Source organism: Suillus subaureus (assembly GCF_016647635.1).
Source record: "Suillus subaureus strain MN1 chromosome Unknown BJ212scaffold_9, whole genome shotgun sequence".
Lineage (NCBI taxonomy): Eukaryota > Fungi > Basidiomycota > Agaricomycetes > Boletales > Suillaceae > Suillus > Suillus subaureus.
In genome coordinates this window covers 540142-554737 of record NW_024538565.1, presented here as the reverse complement: position 1 = coordinate 554737, position 14596 = coordinate 540142, and the positions used below count along the sequence as shown (strand labels likewise).

The window sequence follows — 14596 nt, the reverse complement described above, 5'->3', positions numbered from 1 at the left end:
GTATTCTCACCTCTGCTGTATCTAATCTGACACTCCTCTCCACAGCTATCCTTCGAGTTTCTGAGAGGTAAACTCAGTGACCATTGCTGTTGTGATCAAATCCCATCCATCTGCCATCTATGGCACACATATTGAGCTTGGAGCCATTTGTTGAGTGTACTTTGACATGGCAATCCCAGACTGGTAGGTGCTTTAGGTTTGGCACCTTTTTGTACAGCATCTCATATGGTGTCTTGTTGTCCAGGACATGAGTTGCCATCCGGTTCTTTAACCAGGTGACATGCATGATGGCCTCCCCCCATAGGAACTTGGGTAGTTCACTGGCATGCAACAGTGCACACATTCATTCAGAGACAGTGCGGTTGAGTCTCTCTGCAACTCCATTGTGCTCTGGAGTGTCATGTACGGTGAGTTTGTGTTCAGTGCCTTTACTGTTGAGATAACAAGTGAACTCTTCTCTAGTGAATTCTCCCCCTCAATTGGAGTGAAATCGTTTGATTTTTGTGTCAAACTGTGTGTTTGCCCAGGCTTCAAAGAACTTATATGCACTGAAGGCTTCATCCTTTGTGCGTAGCAGGTACAGGTGAGAAAATTGAGTGAAGTCATCAGTGAATGACACAAAGTACTCTTTATACCCAGGAGTTTGTACAGGAGATGGACCCCAGAGGTCACTATGGACTTCATCACCAAACTTCTTGCGTCTCGGAGGGTCATGGATTTTTCCAATTGGTTTGCGGGTGGCTTTTGCATATTTGCAAGAGTTGCATTTCTCCATCATTGCATCTGAGGGATCCAGCTTGATTCCAGTGATGACACCATTTCATATCATCTTCATGATGCTGTCCAGGGAGATATGACCAAGTCTAGCATGAATTTTGCACATGGTGAGTGTTTCATCTGCATTCACAAGTCCAGCAAATAACTTCCTGGGGCCCTTTACACAGTATAAACTCTTAGAGACTGGGACCTCCCCCAGTAGCTTCTTTGCATCACTGAAGATCTTGCACAAGCTTGCACAGAACAATGCAGCATATCCAGCTGCCGTGAGACAGCTGATGGAAACCAAGGTTATGCCCATCTTCGGTGCATATAGGACATCTTTGAGGAGTATTCACATGCTTGACTTGCATTTGGCAGTGTAATCATAATATTCCCTTTGCCAGTGGCCTTGAAGGTGTGTTTGTCAGTGGTTGTAATGTGTTTCAGCATGATGTTGACGAAATCTTGGAACAGATCATGATAGGATGACATATGTCTCAATGCACCTGAGTCAAGCAACTCGGTTCAAGATTCGCATTGGGAGTTCAAGTTTGCTAGGGTTGCATAGGTGAATGATGTTTGCTCTTCTCCTGTCTCATCTGTATCATCCATTAACCAAACACCTTCAGGTTCATCATCTTCCTCATTATCCTTGGCTTTTGCGGCAGTCTCAGGTTTCCTGTCCTTCCCTTTTCCAAAGGACTTCTCCCCTGCTTTGCCTCCTGCTGCACCTCCTCCTTCACCTCTGCAGTCTCATTGCATGTGGCCATACTTGCCACAATTGTGACAGTTCCCCTTGATTCAACAAGTTTGTTTACCTGCATTCGCATTATAGGCTGCATCATCATTCGACAAGCTGCTCTTCTTTGTCTTGGCTGCTCAGCAGTCGAATTCATCTACTATTGTTGATATCAATATGTCTGCGGTGAGTTGAATGCTTGAGACTTTAGCAGATGCTGTCAGTGCTGACAAGTGGGGGTCATATGATGCAGGTAGTGAGCTCATGATGATTGCCATGAAGCTTTCATCTGTTGGGGCATGGCCTAGTGAGGACAGTTGCTTGCGAATCATTCGCAGCTTGTCAAAGTGTTCTCTGATGTTACCCTTTTCAGAGCATTTTTGGTCTTGTAACTTTCACAGTAGTTCAACAGAGACTACACAAGAACACTTCTCGAAGAGATTCGAAAGGTACGTGAAAATCTTTTGTGCTGTATCCAAGCCCTTGACTTGGATGAACAAAGAGTCAGGGATTGTGCTGGCAATTTGCTGCTTCGTTATTGCCTCCCCCATGCGCCACTCCTTCAGTGCAGTCTTGTATGCAGCAAGTTCTCTGACCTTGTCCATCATACTTGGTGACCATGATGCTCCTCTTCCCAATAATGTCGAGGGATCTACTGGTTTCTTCTCGGTCCCATCTAGGTGACCAAGGAACCCATGAGCATCTACTGACCATTGCATTCTATCTTTGTAGGTCATCCAATTTTCTCTGTCCACAGCAAGCTTTGGGACATGTAGAAAATCTTCTCCAAGTTTACTGTTAGAGCTGGACATGGCAGGCTATATTTTTTTGTATACTTGGTTATGTTTTTAGTTGACGAGTGCAGAGCTCATGACCTGTAGCAAGTATACGAGCTCAGTGATCTTGGTAGAAGTCACTGAGGGAGCGAGCTTTGCTATGCATGAGTGAAAATAATAGGTAGCTTATGTAACGTACTAAATGGGTATAGCGAGGTTGGAATATGCAGCAGCACCTTCATGTACTCAACCGCACATTCAAACTTTTGTTGGTGTGTGGTGTTCTCACACTGATGACTATCACTAAATAAACTTGCATACTAGATACAATGAAGCTTATTCAGTTTGCTGTCCTTACTGTCCTTGCTGCTGTCACTGGGGTGAAGGCAGCTGCTACTGATAGCAACACTGGAATCTGTATATTGCCATGCTATCCTGAGGAAACTGAGTGTGTGGAAGGGTGGTATGCAGCCCAATTTCGTGACTGCTGGACCTGCTGCACTGAGACTTAGCCACCAAGTTTGTACAGATAATGTATCATCCCTAGTCACCTATGGCTCTGGAGAGTGACAATTTCAGATGATTTAAGACTGACTGACAATCAGAAGATCTACATGTATTTGATTCATCTGTGTATGACATAGCTATTGCAGGTATGCCCGGATATTGCGAGCACATTGGTGGTCTACTTTGCTTGAAAACATAGCCCGACCTCTGTTTTTTGTGCACTTAGTTATTAATTTATTGTTCACTACCACTTGCAAGTCTGAATTCTGCACACATTTGGAACACCATCAGAGAATTCGTGAGTCTACCCAGGGTGCTTCACATTGATTGTGGTGGTTTTCCGACATTATGCATGGCTTTATATAACTTTATATTCCAATATAAAGAAAACCTTTCCTATATATGATCATATATCGGCATATGGACAATATCTTCGGTTCACAAGTCCTCTGATGTCACAAATCAGATGACTGAAACAATATACAAGCTTTCAAAGGTGAGAGGGCAGATGGAAGCAAATAGTTGGTTCAGCATCATGTCTCACATCTGCTTGGCTTGGCACCACCACAGCTTTGATTGTCATTATGCATGGCACATTCGGACAATTCAATCAACCCATCAACTTTGTGTTCACTGTCCAGGTAAATTAGTAATTGTACTCTTGTGCCTCTTCAATACTAGCAAATATCCAATAGGTGATCTATGATCCATCCAGTAGCCATGCACACCGTCAGATATGAATCCATTGATAACCTCTTCATAACTGAGTTTTTGATGAGCAATGCAGCTATGGATCGAATCTGCATAATGATGACCACAGTATTTTCAAAATGAGAATGTAGGACGAAGTCAGGATGCTCGTTCTGAAACTTGACAAAGTCATCTGCAAACTCACCCGCACTGTTCTCACCACAGTTCTTCCTTGATGCAGTCAACATTGCATAGAACAGAAAATATTTCAGTGACCAATGGCTGAGGTCCAGTCAATCCAGCAGCACCTTGTGTACAGTTCTGCAGCTCAGGTGTGAGGATTTCTCAGCATCATTGCTTCATCCCATATGGCCTCCCAAGCCCTCATTGGCTCAGTGTTCTCATTCAAGGAATCTGCCTGATAGGCTTCCTCCTGAAAAAAAATGACTTCAGCGGGTTGGATTGTGCTACAGAGCACTCTGTAGCAAATTATATTTCCCTGATGGAGCATCACTTCCACGAGAGCTCAGAAGAATGAAAATTAAAAGGTTAAGCACACACCAGACAGCTCCTTCAGTAGTTATTATAAGAATAACACAAGTATAATCACATGGATCTGCAGGAGACAGATACTCTCAGTCGTTGCGTGTGAATGCAAACGTCTTGGTATATTTACCTGCGGGAGACAGATACTCTACGTAGCATTAGTTAAGGTAAATATACGAGTCAAAATAGAGTTCTTTACCTCAGTCGTTGCACGTGAATGCAAACGTCTGAGGTACTAGTACGAAAATCTGCATGAACTAAATAGACACGAGTGCTCTTGTACGAGCGGATAAGTGAGTGAAATGACGACAAAAGGAACACAGGCCCAAGCAATCCAAAGATTCAGTAGGTACAATGGGAAGAAGATAAAACAAGAGCACATAATGGAAAACATACGAGTCGCTGGACAATAAGAACAAAAATACAAGAGCATTCAATGGTGCGCCTCAGCTGCGAGTGCGCTTGCGTATTCCAACAGTTATTTCTCGCATGATAATACTGGCAGGCTCACATGCGTGAAATGTGTACTTCGTGGCTTTCACAACATAATGCATGTGCTACAGAAGTAGCTAAAACATATCGATTAGTTCACATGGTACCAAACCCGAGTGAGGTGAATCAATGACATCACCATATGTGTGAAGCAAGCATAATTCTTTCGCACAGCCAGCCTGACCAAAATCCGTCCAAGTGTATTCCAGTTTGGAATGTCGCGGCAAATACCATACCGCAGCGGCTGCATGCGGCGCAGGACGTACTCAGGGCCTCGCCGCTTGGTGTGTTGACTTCCATATTAGGAAATGTTCCCATACCCTCGCTTACCCAATCGTGCAAGTAACAAGTTGTTGGATGGCATTAGTTCCTTTATGTACTTTACTGCGATTTGCTGCGATTGCAACATGAGAGCAATCACCAATTACAGTTTTTATAGATCAGTGCGGTGCTTGGCAATGGGATTCTCCTTAACGTGACGACTTGACCGCAGCACCACATGCAAGCTTTGCCTTGGGCAATATAAAAACGAAACGGGCTACAAGAACTGCCAATTCAAACGACTTGATTCAGTCAAAGATTCAGTTCAATACCACAACCACCCCAACACGATGGCCGCTACCTCTGGAATTGGTGTCTCCCCCGAGCTAACAAAAGCATTCTCCGATGCTGTCGAGACACAGAATGTCCGATTCATCAAAGTCATCATTCAGGACGGTCTGCTAGTTTACCTGTTTGCATCATTAGTGATCTCATACCATCAGACAGAGTCTCTCGTTTCTGTAGCCTCCTTGCCAACCGCCAATTCCTTAAACGAGGATTTGGTACAACTTCAAGAATATCTTGAAGACAAGGAACCATGTTATATCCTGGCGCGTCTCGATGACCCTCCTTCAGAATGGCTTGCAATTAGCTATGTGCCAGATTTTGCCAACGTTCGGGATAAGGTAGGTATTGTTGTTGATATTGTTGGAAACAATCTGATCAGCCCAGACACTGTATGCTTCAACACGGGGTTCTTTGACCAAGTCGCTGGGCTCGACTATTTTCACGGACAGTCTATTTGCGACCTGCAAAGCGGACTTGACACCTGAAGGCTATGAGGCTCACAAGAGGCACCAGGCTGCACCCAAGCCTCTGAGCGCGCGGGAGCAAGAAATGGCAAATATCAAGGCGGCCGAACGAGAAGCTGGAAACAGTTATGAAGGCAGTAATGTAAGAAAGAGCCACATTGGTCAACGCGTCGGCCTGTCTTGGTCCTCGGAAGCTGAGGACGCTGTGAAGGGGCTTGGGTCGCGAAATGATAGTCGGATCGTCATATTGGTTCGTATCCTTATTGATTACATCGAGCGAGGCGTTCACCAATCGTTTCAGAAAATCGAACCATCAACCGAGTCGCTTGAGCTGGACTCTTTCGCAGACGTAACAGTGGATAATTTGAGTTCAAGTATACCAAGTGATGAACCATGTACGCGCTCCTTGCACTGTGATCGTGCTTTTTGTGCTACGCTCACGTTCTTTCATTAGCATATATATTTTATGCGTGGACAAACCCGTATTCTCAGGCAGGCGGAGACATCGGTTCGTGTCACTACTCCCGCTGCACCGCACGCAATACATCTGACTTGCTTGCTCAGTCTTTATATACTCTTGCCCTACGACATCACCTGTTCGACACAGGATGCTCTATTCATCAGCGGCAATGTCAACTTATCTTGCGGCGAAGGATTTCTTGGTGGAAACTGGGTCAATATTCCCACTTGCAACAAAGAGGATTGAAACGTCGGACCCAGCGGAACTCGATGAGACCTTCCTCAAGGCCGGTCTCAACCATGATGGACCCACAGGTGCTATTGTCAACAATAATGGTGCTCGGCAGGATGACCCTGCGAAACCGTCATTCGCGAAACCGAAAGGCCCTGTGAGGAGACGATGAAGGCGGAAGAAAGATAGTAAACTGTAGCCGTTCCAAATGTGCAGTAGTGATGACAAAGCTTATAAGTGTAGATGTAGAGGGAACGTGACACCAAGTTTTGTTTATTCCTGGCCCGGATCTACACTTGTATATCCATCCGGGAACAGAATGCATACCGGAGCTTTGTCGGCATGCAGGGTTCGTTGATAGTGGGACTCCGCTGAGCTCCGGATGCGCTCGTGCTCATCGGAAAGCTGTGGGCATGTGACCAACCAAACACACTTATAACATCATCATGACCTGGGGAAAGAACACCGAAGAATTGTATTCCATCCATGTTGGCTGCGTGCGTCTCGAGAGCGACGCTCGTCTCAGTTCTCAAACCTCGTGCAACCGTCTTCCTTAGAGCAAGATGGTACAGTACTACGGAACTCCCACCCAATAAGTCGAAGGTGTGGAAGTCAGTCGACGAAGCAGTTAAGGATGTCAAGTCAGGAGATGTCCTTTTGTGTGGCGGTGAGTATCGTCGCATTCCATTTCTTATACCAGATCTGTGATCTTCTGGCACGCAATACCCAGGTTTTGGTTTGGCTGGTGTACCAGGTGAGTCTCGACAGAGGGTGGATCTCGAGCGGTGCAACTAAGCTAGAATACAACAAGACACGCTGCTTTCCGCCTTGGTCAAGCGCAAGGACGTTACAAAGCTAACAGGAGTTTCCAATAATGCTGGCGCAGGCGACTCCGGACTTGGTTTGTTTATCCACAACTGTCCATGATTCGTGAACCTCATGAATATCCATAGGAAAGTTGTTCAACAGCAAGCAGATAGATAAGGTCGTCGCTTCATACCCTGGAGGGTGAGTGATTCATCTTGTTTGGGCCTGCGCGAGATAAACTGTCTGTCCATCCAGAAACAAGGCCTTCGAGACTCTATATCTCAACGGCGAGGTGTCTTTGGAGCTATGCCCCCAAGGTACACTCGTCGAGCGTCTCCGTGCCCATGCCGCTGGTATACCAGCTTTCTTCACCCCTACTGGAGCATCAACAGCAGTAGAAGACGGTTCTATCCCAACACGATACAACGAAGGAGGATTTGCCAACGGAGTCAAGATACCAGGTATTAAGAAAGAATCACGAGAATTCGGAGGTCGCAAGTATATCATGGAACCGGCCATTGCTGGTGATGTCGCTTTCGTTCACGCATGGAAAGTCGATGAGGTTGGCAACTGTGTTTTCCGGTGAGGAAACAGGATATCGTTTTTGTTGCCTACCTGAGCGTTGAACATGTTGATTCGCGCAGATACGCTCAGCAGAACTTTGGTACAGTCATGGCTAAGAACGCAAAACTTACGATAGTGGAGGTGAGTCGGGGTGTCGTGGTAGTTTTCCAGAAGTTGATGCATTCCTTGCAGGCAGACGAAATTGTGCCTACTGGGTCTCTTTCACCAACTGCCATCCATATTCCCGGCATTTACGTCGATCGAATCGTTCAGTCCACCGAGCCAAAACGGATAGAGTTTACGACGCTCGCGCCAAGCCCATCATCATCTACTGAACCGTCCACTCTGACACCCGAGAAAGAACACGCCCAGAAAATGCGCCATCGTATTGCAAAGCGGGCTGCCAAAGAGCTCAAAGATGGATACTATGTAAATCTCGGTATTGGCATGCCCACTCTTGTTCCCGGATACCTCGAGCCCGATGTGAGTGTTTCGCTGCAAAGCGAGAATGGCATCCTCGGTATGGGGCCATACCCTAGTACGAAAGAGGAGGTGGATCCGTAAGTAGCGCTGCCAGGGAGTGTTCCTCATACTAAGCCTATCTTTGTAGAGATCTCATCAATGCGGGTAAGGAGACTGTGACCTTGCTGCCTGGTGCCTCGATCTTTGGTATGTTTTCAAATGGTTGTTATATGATCCAGCTTCACTTGCTGACTCTACTGCTAGACTCGAGTGAATCATTTGCTATGATTCGCGGCGGTCACATCGATGTTTCCATTCTCGGCGTGAGCATTTTCACACACCTGTTTCCTGGATAATCTCACAATATTCTGGTTTGTCTTATAGGCTATGCAGGTATCACAGGCAGGTGATATTGCTAACTTCATGATTCCCGGAAAGTTGGTTAAAGGTACGTTATCTAAATGGGTTTTCGCCATTCCGCCTTCCGGTGTGTTCTCACTGTCGATCACATTCTTAGGCATCGGAGGAGCTATGGACTTGGTGTCTAACCCTGACAAGACGAAGGTTATAGTGGTAATGGAGCACTCTGCGAAGGACGGCACTCCGAAGATCCTAAAGAAATGCTCTCTTCCGCTCACGGGTGCTCGTACTGTCAGTCAAATCATCACAGAGTTAGCCGTTTTCGACGTCGACAGAAAGAACGGCCACCTCGAGCTTGTTGAGCTCCAGGAGGGCGTAACACTTGAAGAAGTCAAGGCGAAGACCGGGTGCGATTTCAAGGTACGGAGAGATCTGAGCAAGCTTTGATTTGCTTTCAGGTTTCGCGAATCCTATTGTGGAGAAATGTTGATAACATCGTCTCCCTGTGCATTAAATGTATTATTATTATACCATACAGACAGTCTCAAACCAACCGTTCTGATTCAAGGCGCCTCCTACAGTGCAGTGTCTCCTCCGAGTCGTCCTATTTACAACTTACACGAATGTTGGCGTTACACAAGTTCTAGGGTAGCGTAAGTAGTGGGCCCCATACTTCAAGTGCTTGGGGACACTCCGTGGCTCACACATATGGTGGTGTCCTTGTCCTGTCACTAAGTTCGCGCTGCTTCCTCTCTGCGCAGCAGGACCCTACGAACCAAAGAGCCATAATTTCACTCGTTTTTATATTTCCTCTTACACCCTAACCTTGGCGGTAGAACTTCTCGACATGCGCCCATTCAACATTTTGTAGCCATTGGTCAAGCGAACCCAGAAGGAAGGAACATTGGCGTGTCGCTGCCGAGTTAGATGTTATGGCTCAGCGTGTCGCGCCTTTCCTACCATTTACATCGCACGCGGACAGTGGTGCAACAGTCTAGGAAGTATCCGATGCATTAAGACAGAAATAGTGGTTTCACCTGTTGGGTGTAATAAACATGGGTCATCCAAGGACTCAAACTTCAAACTCACCCGTTTTTCATCTCTCTGCCATCTGCTCTCTCGGTAAGCATACTGAATAAACAAACTCAACTGACCGAGTTCCAAGGCCTTCTCTTAATATGCAAGCCTCAGCTATGTGTCGTACTAAAATCGAGGCCACTCATGACTGAGCGATCTATAGTTCGACCGGTCCTCCCGCGCCTGCGAGGTGTCTCAAGCTAGCATATAGAACCATTCTTCCTACGTTGACCTTTTATGCCCCAGTGCATCTGGATTTGGCTCTGGCTGGTTGCGCCTGATGTCTAGTGTGTAGTTATCCTTGTCTCCAAGGATCTGATAAATATTTCCAATGCCGCTTTCTCATTGTCGTAATAATTGTAAGTCCAAATTGCAATGCAACTTTAGGTACGTACCGATTATTAGATTATGGTGAGCGCCTTTTTCCATCGCAGAGTGTTCTGACCTTATCAACTTTAGCAATGACCAGTGACAATACTTGCAATCCGCCACTCGCATACTTTGAAAAATGAAGTAGATTTTTTCGAGAGAATACAATAGCAGGATTTATCAGTATACTTCGGAGTTGTTAAGGTAGGGTGACGAGATGACTAGTAGGTGTAGCACGGCATCACTACCCCCTGGTCAGATCATCTGAGTCGTTTCCTCCTCACTCGTAAGCTTCCGCTGTTGAAAGTCGTAAATTCTGTATTCTACAAGTACACGTGACTTTATGCTGCATGATCCCCGAACCCTACCAGCGTGCCTGACTTAACGAAGTGTAACCAATTCTGCATGCACCCGTCAGCACATCAAATCCAAGTAAAGCGATCGAGCTTATTCACCTTCAGCAGACGTTGGATGGATAGCAACCGTGTCATCTAGGTCCTGTTTCCGGGCTTAACAGGCGCATCAGTTACCAACTGGAAGATAAGACGATGGAAAGTACTCACCTCCCATCTTGACAGCCACTGCAAAGCCTTGCAATACCTCGTCGCTTCCTTGTCCAATAATGTGTACGCCAACCACACGTTCTTCTTCGCCAACAACGATGAGCTTGTACACCGTGGGTTCCTTGTGCTCTTCCTCAATTTGAGAGAAGTAAAGCGAGCGGAACGAGGATTTGTCTATGCTGCAATGAATATTTTTGTGCAATTGAACAGAAAGAACGCAGACACACAGATCTTGACAGCAGAGCCATACTTCTCGCGAGCTTCCGGCTCCGTCAAGCCTACTGTGCCAATGGTGGGGTGACTATATATGCGCTATGAATGTACACTTCCGACAAAAGGAACGATATGCTCACGAAAAAACGACCGTTGGGATGTTCTCATACGACAATTTGTCGTTCTTGAATTTCTCAGGCCCAAACAGCCTGTTTGATAGTCGCCGACCTGCTGCAATAGCGACTGGCGTCAAGAGTGCCTTACCCTGGATATCACCGACCGCGAAGATATTCTCCAGCTGAGGCTTGCCCTCTACAAACAAGGCCTTCTGGAATTCATCGACAACTACGTCGCCCCTCTTGTTGAGCTGGATGCCCAACTCTTCGAGACCCAGACCCTCGGTGTTTGCATGCCGTCCAATAGCCCACAGCACACAGTCCACCTTGAGTTGTGTGCCATCGTTGAGGTGCACAGTCAATTCACCACCCTTCTGGCCTTCAATCTTGGTGACTGATGTATTCTTGTGGATGTTAATTCCAGTGTGCTCCATCCAAGGCGTGAGTGTGTCCTGAAGGATGGGATCAAAGGTGCGGAGAACGCGTTCGCGCCTAATGAGAATATGTGTCTCACTACCTAGCGTATGGAGTACACCCGCGAGCTCAACGGCGATGTATCCTGCGCCGACAACAGCCACGCGCTTCGGCTGGTCCTCAAGGTCAAAGAAGCCGTCTGAATCGATTCCAAGGCTCGCGCCAGGGATCTCATCGTCACTTGGTACAGTAGGGCGACCTCCAGTAGCAACGGTAATGTGGTCACCTGCGATGACGTACGGCTCGCTACCGTCGGACGGTGTGATCTGAACCTCGTTGGGCGAGACTAGACGGGCGGTGCCACCGTAATAGTCCACCTTTTCTTTCTCGAGGTTCTTCTCATATATGCCATTCAGCCGGCGGATGTAGGCATCGCGCTGCGGTTTGAAAGATGCCCAGTTGAACTGGGGCGGTGGCACATTTTCGAAATGGTACCCTTTACTTGCGTGGCGGAGACGGTCTGCGAGGTCGGCCGCATGCCACATGATCTATACCAGCCATAGTCAGGGGGTAAGAAATGACAAGAAGGGAATGACACACTTTTTTGGGAACGCAGCCAACGTTCACGCAAGTACCGCCGAGATTCGGCGACGATTCAATTAGAGCAACCTTTTTGCCATAAGATGCAGCGCGACGCTGGCGTGGGGGCGGTCAGTATCTCTACATGATCACCCTGATGAAATGACACACCGATGATGCGACTCCTCCACTTCCACCACCTATGCAGATGTAGTCGTATTTCCCTTGCAGTTTATTGAGTGGTGCCATCTTAGTACTGGTATTCGAGAATGATCTTGATATCTGTTGTGAAGGAACAAGTTCAGGTGACCTATGATAGCCTATCATGGCACGGCATTACCTGAAAGAGCCGCTGCGATGCCTGTGGGCGCACTAAGGATTGGGATGTTGCGATTTTCGCAACGGATACGGCGGTTTGAAATAAAGAGGCCACCTTAAGGAATTGGACGAGCAACTGCTCGTCTGCACTCTAATTTTATAGGTCCTGCTCAGTCAGCACTTGGTCCCTGCTGTATCAATGCTGCGTCATCGAAAGTTGCGGGTCACGTGTTAAGTGACAGAGACGGATACACAACGCGTCACCGGTTACATTTGCCAACATAGGCGGTTTGACTATAGTTGTACGCTTATCAGGTCCTAGCGAGTTAGAACCTACAAGCTTCGATGGCAACGGTAGACTGGACAGCAGATGCAAATGGGGCTCTCACTCTTTCTCTAGGTGGGTCACTATGCACGGACTCGAGCATAACTAACGCGCTTCGCGCAGTCCGAGCAGAAGAGGATAAACAGGTGCTTGGAGGCGAGGAAACTTATGAAGAATTTCATCCGACATTTACTTACCCTGTATGTTTTTATTTTATCTTATTGCGCACTTCCGTAATACTCCGTCATGCTGTCCAGATCTACGGAGAGGATGAAAGGATCTATGGCTACCAAGACTTGGTAATTGACGTGCGTTATACCTCATTCGTGAGTCGACACCGGCGCTGAATATCCAGCCCGTGGTCTGCAGCTTCGATTTGCCTCCGGTTCACTGGCACAATACCTCTCTGTCCGCTATGCTCAAAAGCTAGATGCGTCTACAACCGTGGACAATGTGGAAGGCATATTAAAAGAGTTCATACCCCCTGGTACGTTCCACTTCTCATACCTGTTGCCCTGTGACTAACTTTGGACTTGTCAGACTACGATACAGATGAAGCAACATTTCTCACACGCGTCCAAGAAGATGCAGTTTCTTTCAAGCCCATAGGCAACGTCGTACATACTTATACTCGATCCGCGCCAAGCACGTCAGGATCCAGCTCTGCCATTCGAGATGTGGTGGAGTACGAGGTGTACCATGTCAGTGTTATGAGCACTTTCTGCTATCAAATTTTACTGAGGCGTGTGCAGGCGACATGGAACGATCCAAGATTCAGAGAATATCATAGGCGAATGCAGATTTTCATCCTGTTATACATTGAAGCAGGCTCATACATCAATGAAGATGACGACGCTTGGCAATTTTTTGTGTTGTCAGTTCCTCATTCGTATCTATCAGACTATTTAACCGCGCGCAAACAGGTACGAAAGACGCAAGCGGCAAAATGGCACGAAGACATACCATTTCATTGGGTATTCATCAGTGTACAAATTCTACTGCTTTCCCGAGAAACACCGTCTTCGTCTGAGGTGCGTGCTTCCTTTGTGTAATGGACCTACATAGTCAATACATGGTTTGCACAGTCAATTTATAATTGTACCACCGTACCAACACCAAGGCCATGGATGTAAGTACTGATGCTCTTATCCTCCACCTCTATTCATGCTCGGGTCTTTGAAGCGGAGCTGTACAAAACAATCTACAACTACGCCCTCCTCGCCCCCCTCATATCTGAGTTGACAGTAGAAGATCCCGCCGAGGCATTCGAGGACCTACGAGACCGAAATGACCTCAGGATGCTCCTTGCCAACGAGAATTTCATGAAAGAAGGCTTTGGCAACGAAGCTGTTTCGCACGGTGGAGGAAAGGTACGAAAACGGAAAACTCGCGCTCGAGCCAACCCGATGGGTGCATCATCTGGTATAGTCAAAGGCACCGGAAAAATGGGTCCCCCGATAGATAAAGCTTGGTCCGAGACGTTTCGAACACAACTCAAGGTGGCGGGGGTAAGTCCTGAATTTGGTTTACTCTGATCATTGTTCTGAGTTTTCCCAGCGTCAGTGGCAACGGCTTATGGAAATGCTAACCTTGATGCACCTCAACCCCACCGACATTCAGGCCGCGAGAGCATATCGACTACAGGTCAAGGAGCGGTTATACCGTTTCAACTTTGTAGGTCCGCCACCAGCTTCACGTCGCCTTTAATTAATGTCCTCTCAACGACAGGAAATATTGGCCCAATTAGAGAAGGAGGAACGACTGGAGAAACTGGAGGAGACATTCCAAAGCTTACGGGAAGATTATTTGAGAATATTGGAGATGATCAAGTAGCGCGATTAACACATACTAGTGATTGCTCTTATTATTGCTATTTGACGCACTTATAATATTCCTACCACCTGATTGAAGTAAGTTTCAACTACTGGTCGATCAAACGAGGTTTGTATGAGCAATGACACGCGGCTCGATGGCACAGTACCCCACGGACAGTAACCTCTCTCGCAACTGAGGACAACGGCTCAACGATACCCATGTCGATTTCGTTCTATCAGTCTGCCTAAGAGACTAGTAGCCACTGGTTGTATATGGGCAACATGATATCACTTGCGCAACGGTTACGCGCAGAGAGGAGGACCCTGAGTATCCCCTTGTGA

The 14596-nt window shown here is 46.9% G+C and overlaps 8 protein-coding genes across 8 annotated transcripts; 4 read left to right on the top strand and 4 right to left on the bottom strand.

Moving 5' to 3' along the window:
• Positions 1–73: 73 nt before the first annotated feature.
• BJ212DRAFT_1267406 (uncharacterized protein) lies at positions 74–259 on the bottom strand (the record flags this gene model as incomplete). Its single annotated transcript, XM_041330660.1, has 1 exon — positions 74–259. The coding sequence occupies one exon, from the start codon at positions 257–259 to the stop codon at positions 74–76; it is 186 nt and encodes a 61-aa protein (XP_041195195.1).
• Positions 260–1068: 809 nt separating this feature from the next.
• On the bottom strand, positions 1069–1278 carry BJ212DRAFT_1267786 (uncharacterized protein; the record flags this gene model as incomplete). The annotated part of the gene is made up of 1 exon (XM_041330681.1): positions 1069–1278. A coding segment is annotated over one exon (210 nt), but the record flags the coding sequence as incomplete, so codon positions are not given.
• Positions 1279–1893: 615 nt separating this feature from the next.
• Positions 1894–2310, bottom strand: BJ212DRAFT_1554793 (uncharacterized protein; the record flags this gene model as incomplete). The annotated part of the gene is made up of 1 exon (XM_041341940.1): positions 1894–2310. One exon carries the CDS (start codon positions 2308–2310, stop codon positions 1894–1896), a length of 417 nt encoding a protein of 138 aa, XP_041195193.1.
• A 293-nt stretch (positions 2311–2603) lies between these two features.
• BJ212DRAFT_1267936 (uncharacterized protein) lies at positions 2604–2786 on the top strand (the record flags this gene model as incomplete). Its single annotated transcript, XM_041330689.1, has 1 exon — positions 2604–2786. One exon carries the CDS (start codon positions 2604–2606, stop codon positions 2784–2786), a length of 183 nt encoding a protein of 60 aa, XP_041195192.1.
• A 2099-nt stretch (positions 2787–4885) lies between these two features.
• BJ212DRAFT_1342225 (uncharacterized protein) lies at positions 4886–6550 on the top strand. Its single transcript, XM_041335175.1, has 6 exons — positions 4886–5226; positions 5278–5456; positions 5503–5832; positions 5884–5977; positions 6037–6090; positions 6147–6550. The coding sequence occupies exons 1-6, from the start codon at positions 5121–5123 to the stop codon at positions 6443–6445; spliced, it is 1062 nt and encodes a 353-aa protein (XP_041195191.1). The 5' UTR covers positions 4886–5120; the 3' UTR covers positions 6446–6550.
• Positions 6551–6759: 209 nt separating this feature from the next.
• On the top strand, positions 6760–8913 carry BJ212DRAFT_1446052 (3-oxoacid CoA-transferase; the record flags this gene model as incomplete). Its single annotated transcript, XM_041338182.1, has 11 exons — positions 6760–6940; positions 7004–7027; positions 7085–7174; positions 7227–7281; positions 7336–7662; positions 7725–7785; positions 7837–8204; positions 8255–8313; positions 8371–8429; positions 8491–8554; positions 8624–8913. The coding sequence occupies 11 exons, from the start codon at positions 6760–6762 to the stop codon at positions 8911–8913; spliced, it is 1578 nt and encodes a 525-aa protein (XP_041195190.1).
• Positions 8914–10053: 1140 nt separating this feature from the next.
• Positions 10054–12351, bottom strand: BJ212DRAFT_1342210 (uncharacterized protein). The gene is made up of 8 exons (XM_041335174.1): positions 12138–12351; positions 11969–12079; positions 11819–11914; positions 10829–11766; positions 10703–10776; positions 10476–10649; positions 10368–10421; positions 10054–10313 (listed from the first exon to the last, which is right to left on the bottom strand). The coding sequence occupies exons 2-8, from the start codon at positions 12044–12046 to the stop codon at positions 10294–10296; spliced, it is 1434 nt and encodes a 477-aa protein (XP_041195189.1). The 5' UTR covers positions 12047–12079; positions 12138–12351; the 3' UTR covers positions 10054–10293.
• Positions 12352–12360: 9 nt separating this feature from the next.
• Positions 12361–14508, top strand: BJ212DRAFT_1342199 (acyl-CoA N-acyltransferase). Its single transcript, XM_041335173.1, has 12 exons — positions 12361–12515; positions 12564–12640; positions 12698–12748; positions 12810–12927; positions 12981–13141; positions 13193–13314; positions 13364–13471; positions 13526–13569; positions 13623–13948; positions 13998–14114; positions 14169–14364; positions 14431–14508. Exons 1-11 carry the CDS (start codon positions 12461–12463, stop codon positions 14271–14273), a joined length of 1284 nt encoding a protein of 427 aa, XP_041195188.1. The 5' UTR covers positions 12361–12460; the 3' UTR covers positions 14274–14364; positions 14431–14508.
• The last annotated feature ends 88 nt before the right edge of the window (positions 14509–14596 follow it).